The sequence below is a fragment of the Lepisma saccharinum genome, chromosome 1 (genome assembly GCF_977018435.1).
Source record: "Lepisma saccharinum chromosome 1, izLepSacc3.1, whole genome shotgun sequence".
Lineage (NCBI taxonomy): Eukaryota > Metazoa > Arthropoda > Insecta > Zygentoma > Lepismatidae > Lepisma > Lepisma saccharinum.
In genome coordinates this window covers 104,752,852-104,768,599 of record NC_139229.1, presented here as the reverse complement: position 1 = coordinate 104,768,599, position 15,748 = coordinate 104,752,852, and the positions used below count along the sequence as shown (strand labels likewise).

Sequence of the window (15,748 nt, the reverse complement as noted above, 5' to 3'; positions counted from 1 at the left end):
TGAGACTTTGAGGTACAGCTACCGGCAAAGTTATGGTAGACAAAAAATTGTCCAACACTATTTCCATTCTTTTTTTTATTATTATTCTACAGGGTGATTCATAAGTCTGTGAAACATTTTAGGATTGTTTTACAGATAAACGATACAACTCACACTGCATGTTCCTTGAATTTTTTTTAAAAAAAAGCGGTACGCTTTCTCGGAGCTTGATTTACGGACGTTTTGAAATGGCTGGTAATTCTGATGCCAATGCAACTATAAATTATCCACGTTTTTGTACACACCTCACAAACCCTCTACCTTCGCTGATGCGCCAGACTAACTGAACTGTATTTCGTCCCACATGTGTGTTAGCATATCACGGTCTATCAGTGCCACAACAGCGGTGTTGCGAAGTTCCTGGAGATTTAAGGGGAGTGAATTAAGTGTAATAAATTATTACACTTAATTCAAATACAACATTAAGTTCTTTATTATTAAAAAAAAACAAAAAAAACAACGGCGTCTGACCTAATATTATTTGTAAATAGGTCAACTGTTATTATAACTTCATGCATGAAGGTATGCATATTGGCTAAATCATATTTATCATTAAGAAGCGTATAAAGCAATGTTTGTAGCATTCTCAAGAACACTTGCAGAGAAATCAATATTCTATTTTTCTTGTTCAAGGTCGCACAAAGTACATGTGACAAAGCAAAGAAAACATGAAGAAAAACACATTATGCGTATTAAATTTTAATACGATATTCATGCACATCCTTGGCGTCAACTCTTCAGGTGTAAAAGCAGAAAGACAAGCGACATGAGGACTGTTTTGGAGTTTCAGATAACTTAGACTCTATCCAAGTATTAATACATTTGTGAGATTGCGAGAAACGTACAATCTCTAATCACAAACTAGCATTGTCGGGAACGCATTTGTCTATTAAATGTGTTGCCATGTTCATCAATAGACTTAAACAGATTCATAAACAGTTCAGTTATTTGTACTTTAACTTCGGTGCCTAAGCACTTAAAGTGTCTCTCCATAATGTTTATGAGTCTGGTTTATCTCTTGGATATGTGAAAGAGTGTGAAGATGGTTGAGGAGTTGGTGAGTTCTTTTCCGAACTGCAGCTTTCTCGTCTGTTCTCGGAGGAGTTCACACAGAAGGATGTCTGAAAAGAAACAACGTTTCAGCGTTGGCTTACATAATCTCTTAATCATTTCAGCTTTCCTCAAGAACATGTAAAATTTGTTCTAACTTTGAAGAAATTAAATGCGATGGCATGATAATAATTCCGATACTGAGGATTGGATTGATATAGGCTATAGAATACTTGATAACAGGGGGAGTTTGATGTTGTCTCTGTTGTATGTCTGAAAATGGTAATGAAAAATCAGCACAGTGGCGTATTAAAGGTAGGCTATGGTTTACATGCTTTGAACCTTCCTAAATGTCCTCGATACGAATAATATTTGTCGTAAGAGGGCAGATTCATATGTTCTAAAAATGTCAAAACTTGTACTAAAATTTCGTCTTTGCTCTCAAACGTGGCGGAAAAGATTAAGCTTGCAAAATCTCTTTGTTTAAATTTTGGCTTTATGGTCAGATGGACTAATCACATTTGTATATTTCTTATTTTTTTTAAATTTTAAAATTGAATAAGTCTCCAGCTACGCAGATGTTTGCAGAAATACTTTAGAATATTCATAATGCATAGGCAGTACCTTACAAAATGAGAATTTTTAGACTGACAAGTCATGTCAATTACTTTTCATTTGACTCGAGAACCCAAGCCCCAATGACCCCTTCCCAACACGCCACTGCCTACACGTAACGGTTAATTCACTGAATAAGGACCGTCAAAATTCGACGTTATATGCTATGAATTAGAAATGAATATTTAAAGTTTATATGAAGCTGGTAAATACCTACCTGGCTAGCGCGTCGCCATTTTGCTCGTCTATTCTGGAACCACGTTTTCACCTGCAAGGACAAAGTAAACATATCGTGAATATTTAATGTCTTTCTACGCTCCCTTCCTAAATGGGTGAACCCCAGAGCAAGGAGGTCGTTTTACGCATGGACAAAGTAGGAAAAATTCCGACGTTAGATCACCCACCCCAAGAATGAAACCCGGATCTCCCGTGGGGCAATGCTGAACATCTTGCCACCTCGATGCTTCACGAATTTGTGAATAGAGGAGACCGGATTTCGTTGTGACAAAATGAGGATTTTTTTTATTTCGCTTAACATTTTCTTTATTTTCGCTGTTTTTTGCATATACATTTAGCTATTACCATGAATTTTTATATTTGTTCAAGTTACAGCATAAGGACAGTATGTGCAAAAAAGGAAGGATAAGTGTTTGACACAACATGTTCCGTTGTGGGGCTAGTTTACCAGGGGCAAGTTGTGACAGCAACTAGCACTTCTAAATTACATAGTGTTGACAAATTAATTATATGTCATCACTGTGCAGTAAAAATAAGTTCAATTATTAGAAACATAATTAATTACACCATTAAGATGAAAAAGTTACATCATCATCTGATTTGTAATTATTAATCAAGGGAATTCTCTAACGCCACATCAGGAAAATAATATAAGAATGTAATACTCGTTAACAACATAATAATACAATGAAATAATGAATTGTGTAATTCAAGATGGTTTATATATCATCATCTGAGTCACAATTTTGACATATATGAACAGATTGTCCCTCAGTATAAGCATCATGCACTACCCACTGTTTATACTCAAAGCACTGGACCCCACTTCTCCCTAGATTTACAATTGGAAAATGATTCCGTACATACAAGTCAAAAACAATCATCATCATTATATGAATTTTGATCATTTTCAGTACTCTTCCCCCTTTCATATAAAATCGGTAATTTGACAGCTGTCACAACCTACCCCTTACTTTTCTCACAACTAGCCCCATATGTACTTTTTCACTTCTAACCCTTGAAGCTCAACTTCAAGATTAAATTTACTTGAATCAAAATCTCTCACATACTGACTATAAATAATAAAATTCTCAGGATATATTACTGCTGTTTGAGGCTATATTGAAAATTGAAGAGAAGAAATAATATTTACCACAGAAATTAGGTAAAAAAAAACAAGAAGAAAACACCCACCTAACTCTTCTCTGGGGAGAAGCACACAACTGGCAAACAATGGATAAGAAATGCGCGTGCTAATGAACTATCACTGTCAACAACAAACTAATATCACTAATAGTTTCCACGGAACAGTGCTTGTCACAACCAGCGCCTGTCTCAACCAACCCCGGTCTCCTCTATTAAAAATCTCATTAGTTTTCCCGAACTAGCTCTTGCAAAGTTTATAACTGTATTGCGTCAGTTTGATTATTAATATTCGTTGTAAATATTCAGTTGATGGCCGTGTGTTTAGGAACGCTGTTGTCTGTTGTATTCTTAATAAATAAATAAATAAATAAATAAACTGCTTTAGAAGATTCCTGGTCATGGATATTTGTTTGAGTTGAGTTGGTGTTTAAGTCCACTTTGTGCACAGTAAGGCTAATCGGGACTGGACCTACAGTTTAAAGTGGGATCCGAACCACTTGTACCTCCACCGGGTATCGAACCCGGGACCCCTTGATTACAAGGCAATGACGCTACCACTGCGCCATGGGGGAGGCCCAATATTTGTACAAGAATGATCAGTGCCAAATAGTATAAGCCAGTGATTGCCAACTCTTTTCCTGGTGCAACACTTATCATGTTTTGATTGGCTCATTTACCACCAGAACCTGAAGTTTCAAATTATTTCAGAAGGGATTATTTTTTTTTTTTAAGAAAATGAGGACAGAATTGTATTGTAAGGGACAGTTTATTTGTGATTAATGATTAAGTATATATTCGTGTATTCTACAGAAATCCATTTCATTATGAGCAATCTGACAACCCGTCGGTGAGAATGAGACTAGAAAGACTACCCTACCCCCATAAAAAAAGCACTATCACTTTTAGGACTAGATAAGAACAGTTGTGGTCAAAATCACCTCCTGATTAAAATCTACTAATATCCATGGTTGTACATAGGACAGAAACAACAGAAAATCATTTATTGTGTTTTTTATGCTATAATGACTGGTGAGACTGCCTTCGTACTTCCATACGTCGGAAAGTGTAAGGTTATAAAGGGACCTGGACAGGACATACATAACGCATCAAAAGGTAAGGAGAGACTAAAAACCTAGTTCTAAAATAGTTTCGGTGAAATGACGCTCACCTGTCGATCCGTAAGCTTGAGTTCCTCCGCCAGCCTCCGTCTGTCCTCCGGGCTGAGGTACTTGAGACCGTCGAACCTCCTTTCCAGGGCAGCAGTCTGTTCCACAGAGAACCTCACCTGCCCGCCCTTCCGCTTGTTGGGGTGTCTGGGCAACGGGCTCCAGTCTATTACTGAAGGGAGGAAAAATAAAGCTTTAATAGAAACACCCTAAAGTTCTTGCTGTGAGTTAGTGGTAGGGGGATGCAGGAAGTATGTGAAATTCAGGGGGGAAACTTGAACGTTTCTTTTGTAGATAAGTTATGTTGAAGCAGTTTTCCATTGTTTCAATAAAGCCTAAATTTTCAAATAATATTTGAAAATAATTCCTGCTGTATGGACATGTAGACTAATCGAGACTGAACCAGCAATTTAATGTGTTATCCCAAATGTCAAAATTGCACTATCAGGTATCGAATACATCCTTAAAAGTTTCACAACAATGCCCAACAGCACAGGCGTGCGCACGGGTGGGGGGGGGGGCAATTGCCCCCCCTAATCATGGACTTCCGAAGATTTTTCAACGAAGGGACAAGCAAGGTATTTTTCCATGGGGCACAGTGGGGCGGTTGGGTTCCAAAACTTTGGGGGGGGGGCAAAGTGCCAAAAGGGGAGGCAAGGACAGTTTACTTTCCATTGGTACATAAGGTTTAGCATAGTGGGAAGGGTAACTGTACCAACGCCTCTCCTAATTTCCGCCGCAGATTACCCCGATAATAGCGTTGCCCCCTCAAAAAATACCACTTGAATTTTAAATTATCGCAATCCTGCATCCCCATTATGATAATGAAAGTAAATTACTGTGACTGAAATCAAATTATATATGTGAAATACTATATACTCTTAGGTTGACATTCGTTTTCTAAGGGGGAGATGTGGCCTTGCCTCCCCCTCCTCCAGACATCCATGCCCCTATATTATTATACTCGTACTTGCATCTAGAAATTTAGTGCAGAGGAATCTTATCGCCGTTATTAAACGATATTATACTCTTTAAAAAAATGGAAGTATTTTCAAGCAGATGAATGTTCAAAGCAACAACGTGGGAAGGGGCTGCAGTGGTGCGACCAGGGGTTCAGGGGGCATTGCCCCCCAACCGTGGACGGAAATCAATTCAAGCGGGGGCAAACAAAGAAGTGAAATAAAGCAAAACTAGCAGAATTTATGAGTAGCAGGTCAAAAGGATACTCAAGATGGTATTACTTTTCACGTCTATCTTGCATTATTTCTTCCAGATGGCCAAGAGCAACTGCAGGAGGGCACAGATGGTTAATTGCCCCCTTGATTAAAAATGTTATCGGGAGTTGGCCCTGAGCACCGAACGAACTAAGTGAAAAAAATTGTAAAGGAGAATGCCATGGCGCCCCATGAATTTTTTTGCGCCCTATTAAATCAATATTGTTTTCAGTTTGTACAAATTTAGATTTAAAAATTTTCTTGCTCGCTTCGCTCGCAATTTCATTGTTTTCGCTTTCTGTAAATTACCAGAGAGAGAAGAACAACTAAGTACTTCAGACTGTTGCTGCTAATCAGTTTTGCCTTAGATGCATGAACAATTGTTCAGATGAAAATGAACGCGCGCATTTCAGAGACAATTTATTTAATTTTGCTGTTGGTTTGTTATGGGACGGATTAATTGAATATGTAATGTACAGTATTTAAATAATATGTTTACATATATCTGTATATCTATGTCTGTATGTATGTGTATGTGTGTATATATATATATATATACTCAAGATGGTATTACTATATAAATATACCGGCTGAATCGCCTAAAACTTGCACCCCAAATATTTCAGAAATGGAAGGTGGAAGGTGCTACTGATGTGCTCTTTTCACAGAAATGAAGTGTAACCAACCAAGGGCTCATAATTGTAGCCTATACACAGATTTTTATAATTATTAGAATGTGTATTTATTTTAGAAAGTTACATTTTTCAAATGGAACAATGCCTATTGACAATAACAAAATAAAACTAGGGTAAATTAGAATGTCAATGATGTTTCTTTCAGGATTCTAGTACAAGTAGTTTTCGAACTATCGTAGTTTGAAAATTGTACAGACCGGCAGTTGTCTGCTCCATTCAACTGCTTAGTTACGAGGCTGTGATGTTCGTATGTTTGTTTCATATTGACAATAACAAAATAAAACTTAGAGTAAATTAGAATGCCAATGGTGTTTCTTTCAGGATTCTAGTACAAGTAGTTTTCGAGCTATCGTAGTTTGAAAATTGTACAGACCGGCAGTAGTCTGCGTCATGTGTCAGCACTAACGTAAGAAAAAAGTGAATAAATAAATTCGTTGGATTCTGAAGAAGAAAGAGAATTGGCCTTCAAAGGTTGTGTTCAAAATGACACCCACCAGCTTCAATACAAGCTTCCAGTCTGCCATGTAAAGATTGATGCACACGTTCTAGCATTTCATCATACATTTCAGCGCAGGCAGCAGTAATACGTCGTTTCATATCATCTGGTGTAGTCGGTATGTCCTTGTAAACAGTCTCTTTTAGCTTACCCCAGAGAAAAAATCTAAAGGGGTCAAATCTGGTGAACGGGCCGGACAAGGTGCAGGTCCCCTTCGTCCAATCCAACGATTTTGAAACAATCGGTGAAGACAAGGTGTAGTACGTCGTGCACTATGCGCTGGACAGCCATCATGCTGATACCACATGTTCCTCCTAGTCTGCAGTGGAGCGTCTTCTAACATCTGTGGAAGTTGGTCTGTTAGAAGGTTGAGATACTTTTGAGAATTTAGTGTTCCTTCTATGAACAAAGGGCCTATGAGCTGATGGTTCACTATTTCACACCACACATTTAAACTACATGGACGCTGACGTTCCACCTGACGAAGCCAATGGGGATTGTTGACGGAGCAATAGTGCATGTTTCGGAGGTTTACTTAGCCATGGTTTGTAAATGTTGCTTCATCACTAAACAAGATACATGATAAATCTGGTGTATCTTCTCTTAATGCCCGTGAACAAAAGTTAACACGATTCTGGAGATCGTTTCCATGCAGCTCTTGATTGAGAGAGACATATACGGATGCAACTTATGATGGTGGAGAACGCGTAGTACACTTGCCTGACTCATGTCACTTCCTCGTGCGCTTGCACGGGAACTAACGTGCGGATGTACAGCAACAACAGCGAGAACGTTAATTTCACCCTCTTCTCCAGTCACTCGTTTGTTTCTGTTACGTATTCTAGGTGTTACACTTCCAGTTTCACGTAATTGGTTGAAGAGGTTCACAAATAATTGTCGCGATGGGTGACGTCTATTGGGATATTGTTCCGTGTACAGAGTACAAGCACTAACAGCATTCCTCTTACATTACATAAGTAATGCTTTTGTGAAACTGATCTTTTTACCTTGGTCCTTTTTTTTGGCTTGTTTTATTTTTGTTTATTTTATGTTATCCGTTCTTTTGTTTTTAATCTTAGTCTATTGTTTTATTGTTGTTTCTTTCTGGTTTAAAATGGCTTCTGCTGTACTGGAAATTTCAATAAATAAATAAATAAATACACCATTAACATGTCGGCTTTTTCAGCATTGGTAAACACCATCTTCCACCACGTCCGACTTCTTGCACTATCACCACGTAACTGACAAGGAAGTCGCAATGCAATCAGTGGACTGTAAAGGCAACAACATCAGAGCCTCGTAACTAATTAACAGACAACTGCCGGTCTGTACAATTTTCAAACTACGATAGCTCGAATTGTACTAGAATCCTGAAAGAAACACCATTGACATTCTAATTTACTCTTAGTTTTATTTTGTTACTGTCAATAGGCATTGTTCCATTTGAAAAAAATGCAACTTTCTAGAATAAATACACATTCTAATAATTATAAAAATCTGTGTATGGGCTACAATTATGAGCCCTTGGTTACACTTCATTTCTGTGGAAAAAAATATATATATATATATATATATATGTGTGTGTGTGTGTGTGTGTGTGTGTGTGTGTGTGTGTGTGTGTAAATAAAATGAGGTTTATCTTTTCCGAATGAACTTTATTTAAGGCATTTGCCCCCTTAATCTGAGGGTCTGAGCACGCCTATGCCCTACAATTCTTTTCACAATGGGTTGATTTGTAGTCATTTTGATATTTTGGTTCTAAATTTTTCATTGCCCTTACACACGCAGATTGAAAATTCTGAATAAACTTATGCTTCCAATACCACCAAGAATGTACCATCTTGGGTTCAATTCGATTGAAATTCATCTTCATTAAAGATAGATGTTGAAATTGAGGCTGAAAGAAACATATACAAGAGAGAAGGAAAGAAAAAACGAGGCAAGACAAGTGGAAAACAAAGACTCGCTTGCAAAATAAACTTACACAAATGATTGGAAAGGGTTATGTTTATTTTCATTTACTTAGGTAGAAAAGTAAAAGGGGTAAGTCAAATGCAATCGTTAGAATAAACTGGATATGCCTGAAGACTTCCTCATTTCAATTTAATCAACATCCAAATGAAGAGTTTGACATGTTATAATGCAATACGTAGCAGGCCTGCCCATGGGCGTAGTTAGGTAGGGGCTAGGGGGCTAAGCCCCCAGGACCAGACATTAGCCCCCCCAAACGTATGCGACATATGCATAAAATAATTTAATATATAATAACTTTTTTACGGGGACCATATGTTAAGGAAATATATTACCGTTATTTCTTTGGTCTTTCACCTTGGAGCGCTAGGTAAACATTGTTACATTCAAACAATAGCGACGTTGCATCCGGAGTTTATATAAATGTAGCCTTTCAACAATGAGTTTCTACAATGGGGTTTTTCGAACATGAAAAAGAGAAGCCGTCATTGTAGAGACTTGAACAGAATAAATAGTTTTGATAGAAAAAAGGAGTGAGTTCAAAGAAGTGAATTTAGTTTCTGTGGATTTGTATTACGTGCAGGACATTTAAAGACGTATGCCTAAATGTCGCGTGAATGTGTACCGATCATGTAGAAGTGATTGAATCGCGCGTAATTGCTTTATTAAATGGTGCTAACTACAGTTCATTGACGAGATCACTCATTTCCAAGTATTTTGTGTCGTTGCACCGCGTCGCCAACATGTATGCAGATGCGCTGGATTTATTTGGATTTTTCATTGAACAAAGGCTGTGCAGTTGAAAGTTGTTGATCTCTCCTGGTGATGAGCGAATCTTGTGGATCACTTCTAGGGATGCTAGGAATCAGGTATCTATCTCTTGCAGTGTCAGCATCAGCGGCGGCGCTAGGATTAATTACCTAGGGGTATTGAGGGGGTGCGAAATGAAATTTAGGGGGTGCGATGTTGAAAATAAATGGCATTTCTTCGCGAACTTTGTTCCTCCTCGCAACATACTTTGAATATGTTTACTTGAAATGTTACGTAGAACAAATAGAACGTACTAATAAGGAAGCTACAAGCCACAATACAACTCACGTTAAATAATTTCAAGAGCACGACCTGGTGATATCTTGAAAGCAACTGAAATTCTTATTCCACTATGACTTGGAGAAAAGAGGAAGAACTATTAGTTCGGAATATAAAATGCACAAAATATAATAAAATAAAATAAAAAGAGGAAATGAAATAAAATATATAAAAATAATAAAACGACTCGCACTGAGCTATAGGCAATGATGGAAAGCAAAGAAACAGTCCACTCAATTCTTAACAATACTGAAGGAAAGACAGAAAGACGACGACCGCTGATCTTTGTAGATAGTACAGGAAAGTAAATGCTGCTTCTCTTTCAAAGTAGGATCTATGGTTTGCCTGTTGTATATAGTAACAGGGGCCTCACTTCAATACATAACATTCGTCGCTCAATATAACTTGGCATGGCATAATATGACAATGTAAGAGAGAATGCATACTGATTGATTGAGTTGATGTTCTATAAATCTACTTTATGCACAGTAAGGCTAATCAGTACTGGACCTACAGTTTCAAGTGGAATCCGAACCACTGTGTGCCTCCACCGGTTATCGATTACAAGGTGACGACGCTACCACTGCGTCATCGGGGAGATCCCCATGTCGCTTGGAAACGAACCAATCAACAGAAACCTAAGAGGCATGACAGGCTGCATAAACGTGTCGCTTATTTGTTGTTTCAAGTAACCCACAAAAAGATTGTCGTGGAAGGATATGTAGCAACAAGAAATCTTAATCATCTTTTGGAGATTGGAAATTATCAGAAAATCATTCTTTGATGTTGTGCTCATGCTGTTGTGAATTTAATGCATAAGATGACACAATGATCATTCCTTTTAATAGAGACTTTTGTAATAGTAAAATTCAGGCGTCGAACAAACAGGCTTAGACTATTGAATTTTTGAATTTGAGAAAGAAAATTAAAGATGTGATCATGTAAAGCCTGCTTCGAATGTCATATTTGGTGTTCTTTCGAAGTTACCTGGCCAGGATTATAACAGTTGGGCTGAAAAGTTCGTAGGCTGACTCATAGATGGCGTTACTAGAATTAAATCCATGTGATTTTTACTTAGTACTAACCTTCAAAAGATACGTGTATAAATTTCACAGCTGCCGGATAATTAGTTCGTGAGGTATAGCATTGTGAGTGAAGCAGCTTTTGTTATTGTGAAAAAATGGATAAAAAAGAATTTCGTGTGTTAATAAAGCATTGCTTTTTGGCGAAAAAAATACTGTTGAAGCCAAGGCTTGACTTGATAAACATTATTCGGACTCTGCACCAGGAAAATCAACCGTTGAGAAGTGGTTTGCTAAATTTAAACGAGGCGAAATGAGCATCGAAGACGATGCACGCAGTGGACGCCCCAAAGAGGCTGTTACCGACGAAAACATCAAAAAAGTCCACAAAATAATTTTAAATGATCGTAAAGTGAAGTTGATCGAGATAGCTGAGATTATTACATAGCGTTGTTGGAGCGTTTAAAGGATGAAATCACGAAAAAACGGCCCCATTTGAAGAAGAACAAAGTGTTGTTTCATCAAGACAATGCACCGTGTCACAAATCAATGAAAACGATGGCAAAATTATATGAATTAGACTACGAATTGCTTCCCCATCCACCATATTCTCCAGATCTGGCCCCCAGTGACTTTTTCCTGTTTGCAGACCTTAAAAGAATGCTCGCTGGAAAGAAATTTAGCACTGATGAAGAGGAAACTGAGGCCTATTTTGAGGCTAAAGAGAAATCGTACTATAAAAATGGCATCGAAAAATTGTATGACCGCTATAATCGTTGTATCGCCCTTAAAGGCAACTATATTGAATAATAAAATCGAATTTTGTCAAAAAAATATTTTTTACTATGTTAGCCTACGAACTTTTCAGCCCAACTGTTATATACGAGTAAATTGTTTGGTCGACGATCCTCATTTAAAAGTTTAGTTCTCAGGATAATTAAATTAGGTTCACCTACAATCAGCAACTTTCTACATCTCATGCCATAATTTATCAGTGCATGTTCTTTTTTTATATATTTTTTATCAATCAGACCGTCGTCTCAGGCACAAATGGTAATTATTTTAAGAAAAAGTGAATTTATCCTTGAGCCTACAATATAGAGACCAAGAATAGCACATGTTTCGCGATAATTCAGTAACTTGTGAGGTTCTCAATTTTGTAATAGTCTAATTCTTTGTTTTCTTAATTCACTTCTTCAACAGACATTTTCTTAAGATCCGAAAGCGTCATAAAACTTATAGTGTTCCAGTTTAGTGCATTTAATTTTAGACTCCCATATGTATCTATATATAAAAATACACATTATTTATTTTTAGATACGTCGCTGCTCATTAAATGTTGGCAAAACGTAAACGCTGATGTTCATTCTTATATGGTTTCTCATTTGCCAATAGATGGTACTGGACTATAATCTGAATCAATGAAACCAACAATGAATGGTGTTGATTTCTGTTACATTAGATATTACGCAATTAACGTCTAATTATAAGCATGGTTAAAAAAATCTGCATGTAAGGCTTAAATGAATGGAAACTTATTAGAGTCTACAGAATAGTATTCTGGGGAGCTCTTTGCAAATATCTATAAGATTATTAAGATATCAAACCAACTAAGTTCACCCTCTCCCCCCCCCCCGTTCTGATAAAATATAAAATAATAAATCGCACCCTGGGTAGGTGATCATTTTCAGTTGACTTAGATTTATTACATATCTATCTTCGGTTCCAGATGAACTGTCTTTTTCTGCAATGAAACGTATTAAAGCATGGCTAATGTCAACTATGGGCAAGACAAATTTTCTTACATCACTGTTGAACATAGAAAGGGAAATTGTAGTTTACCGACAGATTTTTTTTCAGGAATTTATACCGATAAGAAGAAAAAGAGCACTTCTCTTGAGGTTTTAGGAAAGACAAATACGTAATGCGTGTAATATCAAAAGTTTTCTTTGCGAATCTATTCGCAAGTGATTCTCAGTTGTAGTATAATTAGGAAAAAGCGAAGTTTCGTTGTATAGAAATTAAGGAAATTTAAAATTTTACTATTCCATTACCTATGTAGATTGTGCTTTTAAATGCCTTGCGTTGCAGCATTATAATTTGCTCAGTACCATGAACGCTGGATTACCCATTAATATTATCACATATTAAAATATACCTTCTTTAGTAGAGTAAATATGTACTTCTGACGACAACTCTGATTTCTTGACTAAACGACCACAAAAAGTTGAAAAACTCACTTTCCCCACCCGTTCCGCGCCTCATTTATTACGCTGACGACGTTTCACGGGCGCAAAAAGGCAGTGATGAGTGAAAGATGAGCTCTCATCCCCTCATCCTCTCATCTTTCTCATTCTCTTTTTATTCTCTCATCTTCCTCTCATCCTCCTCTCATCCTCCCATCTTTCTCTTATTCTCTCATTTTTTTATTTTCTTATTTTCTTATTTTTTGAAAGATGAGTGCATCTTATCGTAATTTTCCAAGTCTGGGACCAAATGTTTATATATCATGACCTACGTAAACCTCTTTTCTCATTCTCTCATTCTCTCATTCTCTCATTCTCTTATTTTTTGAAGGATGAGTGCACTTTATCGTAATTTTCCAAGTTTGGGACCAAATGTTTATATATTGTGATCTTCGTAAACCTCTCTTCTCATCCTCTTATTCTCTCATTCTCTCATTCTCTCATTCTCTCTACCTTTAGAATATTGTCGTCAATATTAGAGATGAAGTTGGAGTGCTGGAATCAACGGGGCCAAATGTTTATATATAGTGATCTTCGTAAACTTCTTTCTCGGGGGGGGAACGATGTGGCATATACACACGCGCGCGCTCTCATCTTCTCATTTTCTTATTCTCTTATTCTCTTATTTTTGAAAGATGAGTGTATTTTATCGTAATTTTCCAAGTCCGGGACCAAATGTTTATATATTGCGAGCTACGTAAACCTCTCTTCTCATCTTCTCATCTTCTCATTTTGAAAAATGAGTGCACCTTATCGTAATTTTCCAAGTCCGGAGCCAAATGTTTATATATATCGTGATTTTCGTAAACCTCTCCTCTCATCTTCTTATTTTTTGAAAGATGAGTGTACCTTATCGTAATTTTCCAAGTCCGGGACCAAATGTTTATGTATTGCGACCTACGTAAACCTCTCTCTCGGGGAGGGAACGATGTGCCACACACATACGTGCGCGCGCTTATATATTGTAACACAAACAAGCAAACAAATAATAATTGTTGTTTTTTAGAATGCCTGGCCCCTATATAACCTCGCCAGGGTGCGTGGTGCCCAACCAAAAATGTAAAAGTTTTCTAATGGCTGCGGTTATAGATTACCGCACCTCTGTAGAGTTTCACGTGTTTTTTTTTTTCCCCCAAACTTCCATGAAACCCTACAGAGGACCTCCGTAATGCATGCAACGTGTACTAACAACTCTAGTATTATTTGATGTTGTGATATTTTTTGGATATAGAGTTTTATTATAAGATAGATAAAAATGATTATGTTTATTATAATATTTTCTTGATGAAGATGGAGAATGTATGTGTGTGTGTTACAAATAAAGTTGCATGCTTATTTTCTAGTGTGTGTGTATATGTTTTTGATGTTTCGACAGCATCTGAAACGATAAAAAAGAAATTTTATTGTTAATTTTCACGTGTAAAAACAACAACAAATTTTTTTGTGCAAATTTTCTGATTGTCTCGTGCTATAGTGCAAAAAAGATATTGTAGCTGATAGCTAATGAAATTGAGATTTGTAACTGATCTGAACTAGTGAAATTCGTATTGTGCCATTGTAACTGATTGTGCTAGTGCAGAAAATTTCTTATTGTGCAAGAAAAGATGTTAAAAAACTTGTTAAAACTGCTCTGTGACCCTCTCATTCTTCACGTCGTAGGCGAAGGACTTCTCTGCAATCAGGATGACACTGCATAGGGTATCCTCGGGCAAGGCATCGTGGAACTCGCAGACGACCTTGATGTTGGTTCGATCGTTGACCACCACCTGCTTTCTCTTAGATGTGTTGATGACGGTCATGGGTCTCCGTGCTTTGAATTCGCTGGGCGTGTAGTACATGTCCACACTTCCCTCGGTCACGCGTTTGTAAGCCGAAAACGCTTCGTAAAGTTTGAGGTAATCGTTTTTGGTCACGTCAAGATTGTAATTCTCGCGCGGGAACACTTCATTGCGTCCATTCTTCAGATAAACGTTCTTGATCTTGCAGTCGTCGAATTTGCTGGAATCTTTTTCCTGATTTTTGTCCCTCCCGGTCTGAAAGAGCACTACGACGAAATCTGGCATGTCGAACTGTATGTTGTTGAACTGCGTCGTCACGTCGAATTCCATGTGACTTCCCGACGCCATCTTCTGCACGCACTGGTAACCGTGAAAGTGAATCGGTACCTGCGGACTTTTCAAGATCTCCGCTTTGTACTTGAGGGCGTAGTTCGTTTCGTATTCCACCACCGGCATTCTCAATTCCATGCTTCGGATGACGCATTTCGCTGCTTCGGGTAAAGTGTTGGCTATCGGCGTGGTGCCGTCCGGGCCCAAAGTAGCGTATCGCATCAGTGCGTCGTTGTCGTTGGCCGCTCTTCGAAACGTGACTCTCAGTCCTCCCTTCCACATGATCTCCTTGTAATCGGAGAAGAATCCCGGAAGCAGACGCATGGGAAAGAGCACTGTGTGACTTCTCGTCGATATTTTGGTCCCGGCTTCGAATCCTCCCGCTTGATAGTATGCTGCGTCCGTTTTGGATAATTTCAAAGTTCCCACTGCTGTCGACGTGATGCCTGGATAATCTATTCTGTCGATGACGGTGTTGTGTTTCCTCACCTCCACCTGCGAGAACAGGTGAGGCACGAAGTTGTCTACGAGTATCAAGTTTGCTGCTGCGGGAAACGTGTCTCCGCTTTCTTTTTTCACCACGTCGAATTGAAGGTAGAGGTCTGCTCTGTGAGGATGAATGAACCCATCGCCTACGTCAACGTCGTATTCGAT

The 15,748-nt window shown here is 37.9% G+C and overlaps 1 protein-coding gene across 1 annotated transcript in view; it reads right to left on the bottom strand.

Annotated features, from left to right (window-relative positions):
• Window positions 1-671: 671 nt before the first annotated feature.
• Window positions 672-15,748, bottom strand: part of LOC145985850 (hematopoietically-expressed homeobox protein HHEX homolog) — a 55,056-nt gene continuing 39,979 nt past the window's right edge. Inside the window, exons 2-4 of the mRNA XM_083119953.1 lie at window positions 4,256-4,425; window positions 1,922-1,972; window positions 672-1,160 (exon numbers count right to left, since the gene is read on the bottom strand). Of these exons, the coding sequence (XP_082976079.1) occupies window positions 1,038-1,160; window positions 1,922-1,972; window positions 4,256-4,425 (344 nt within the window). The 3' untranslated portion in view covers window positions 672-1,037. The remainder of the gene's footprint in view (window positions 1,161-1,921; window positions 1,973-4,255; window positions 4,426-15,748) is intronic.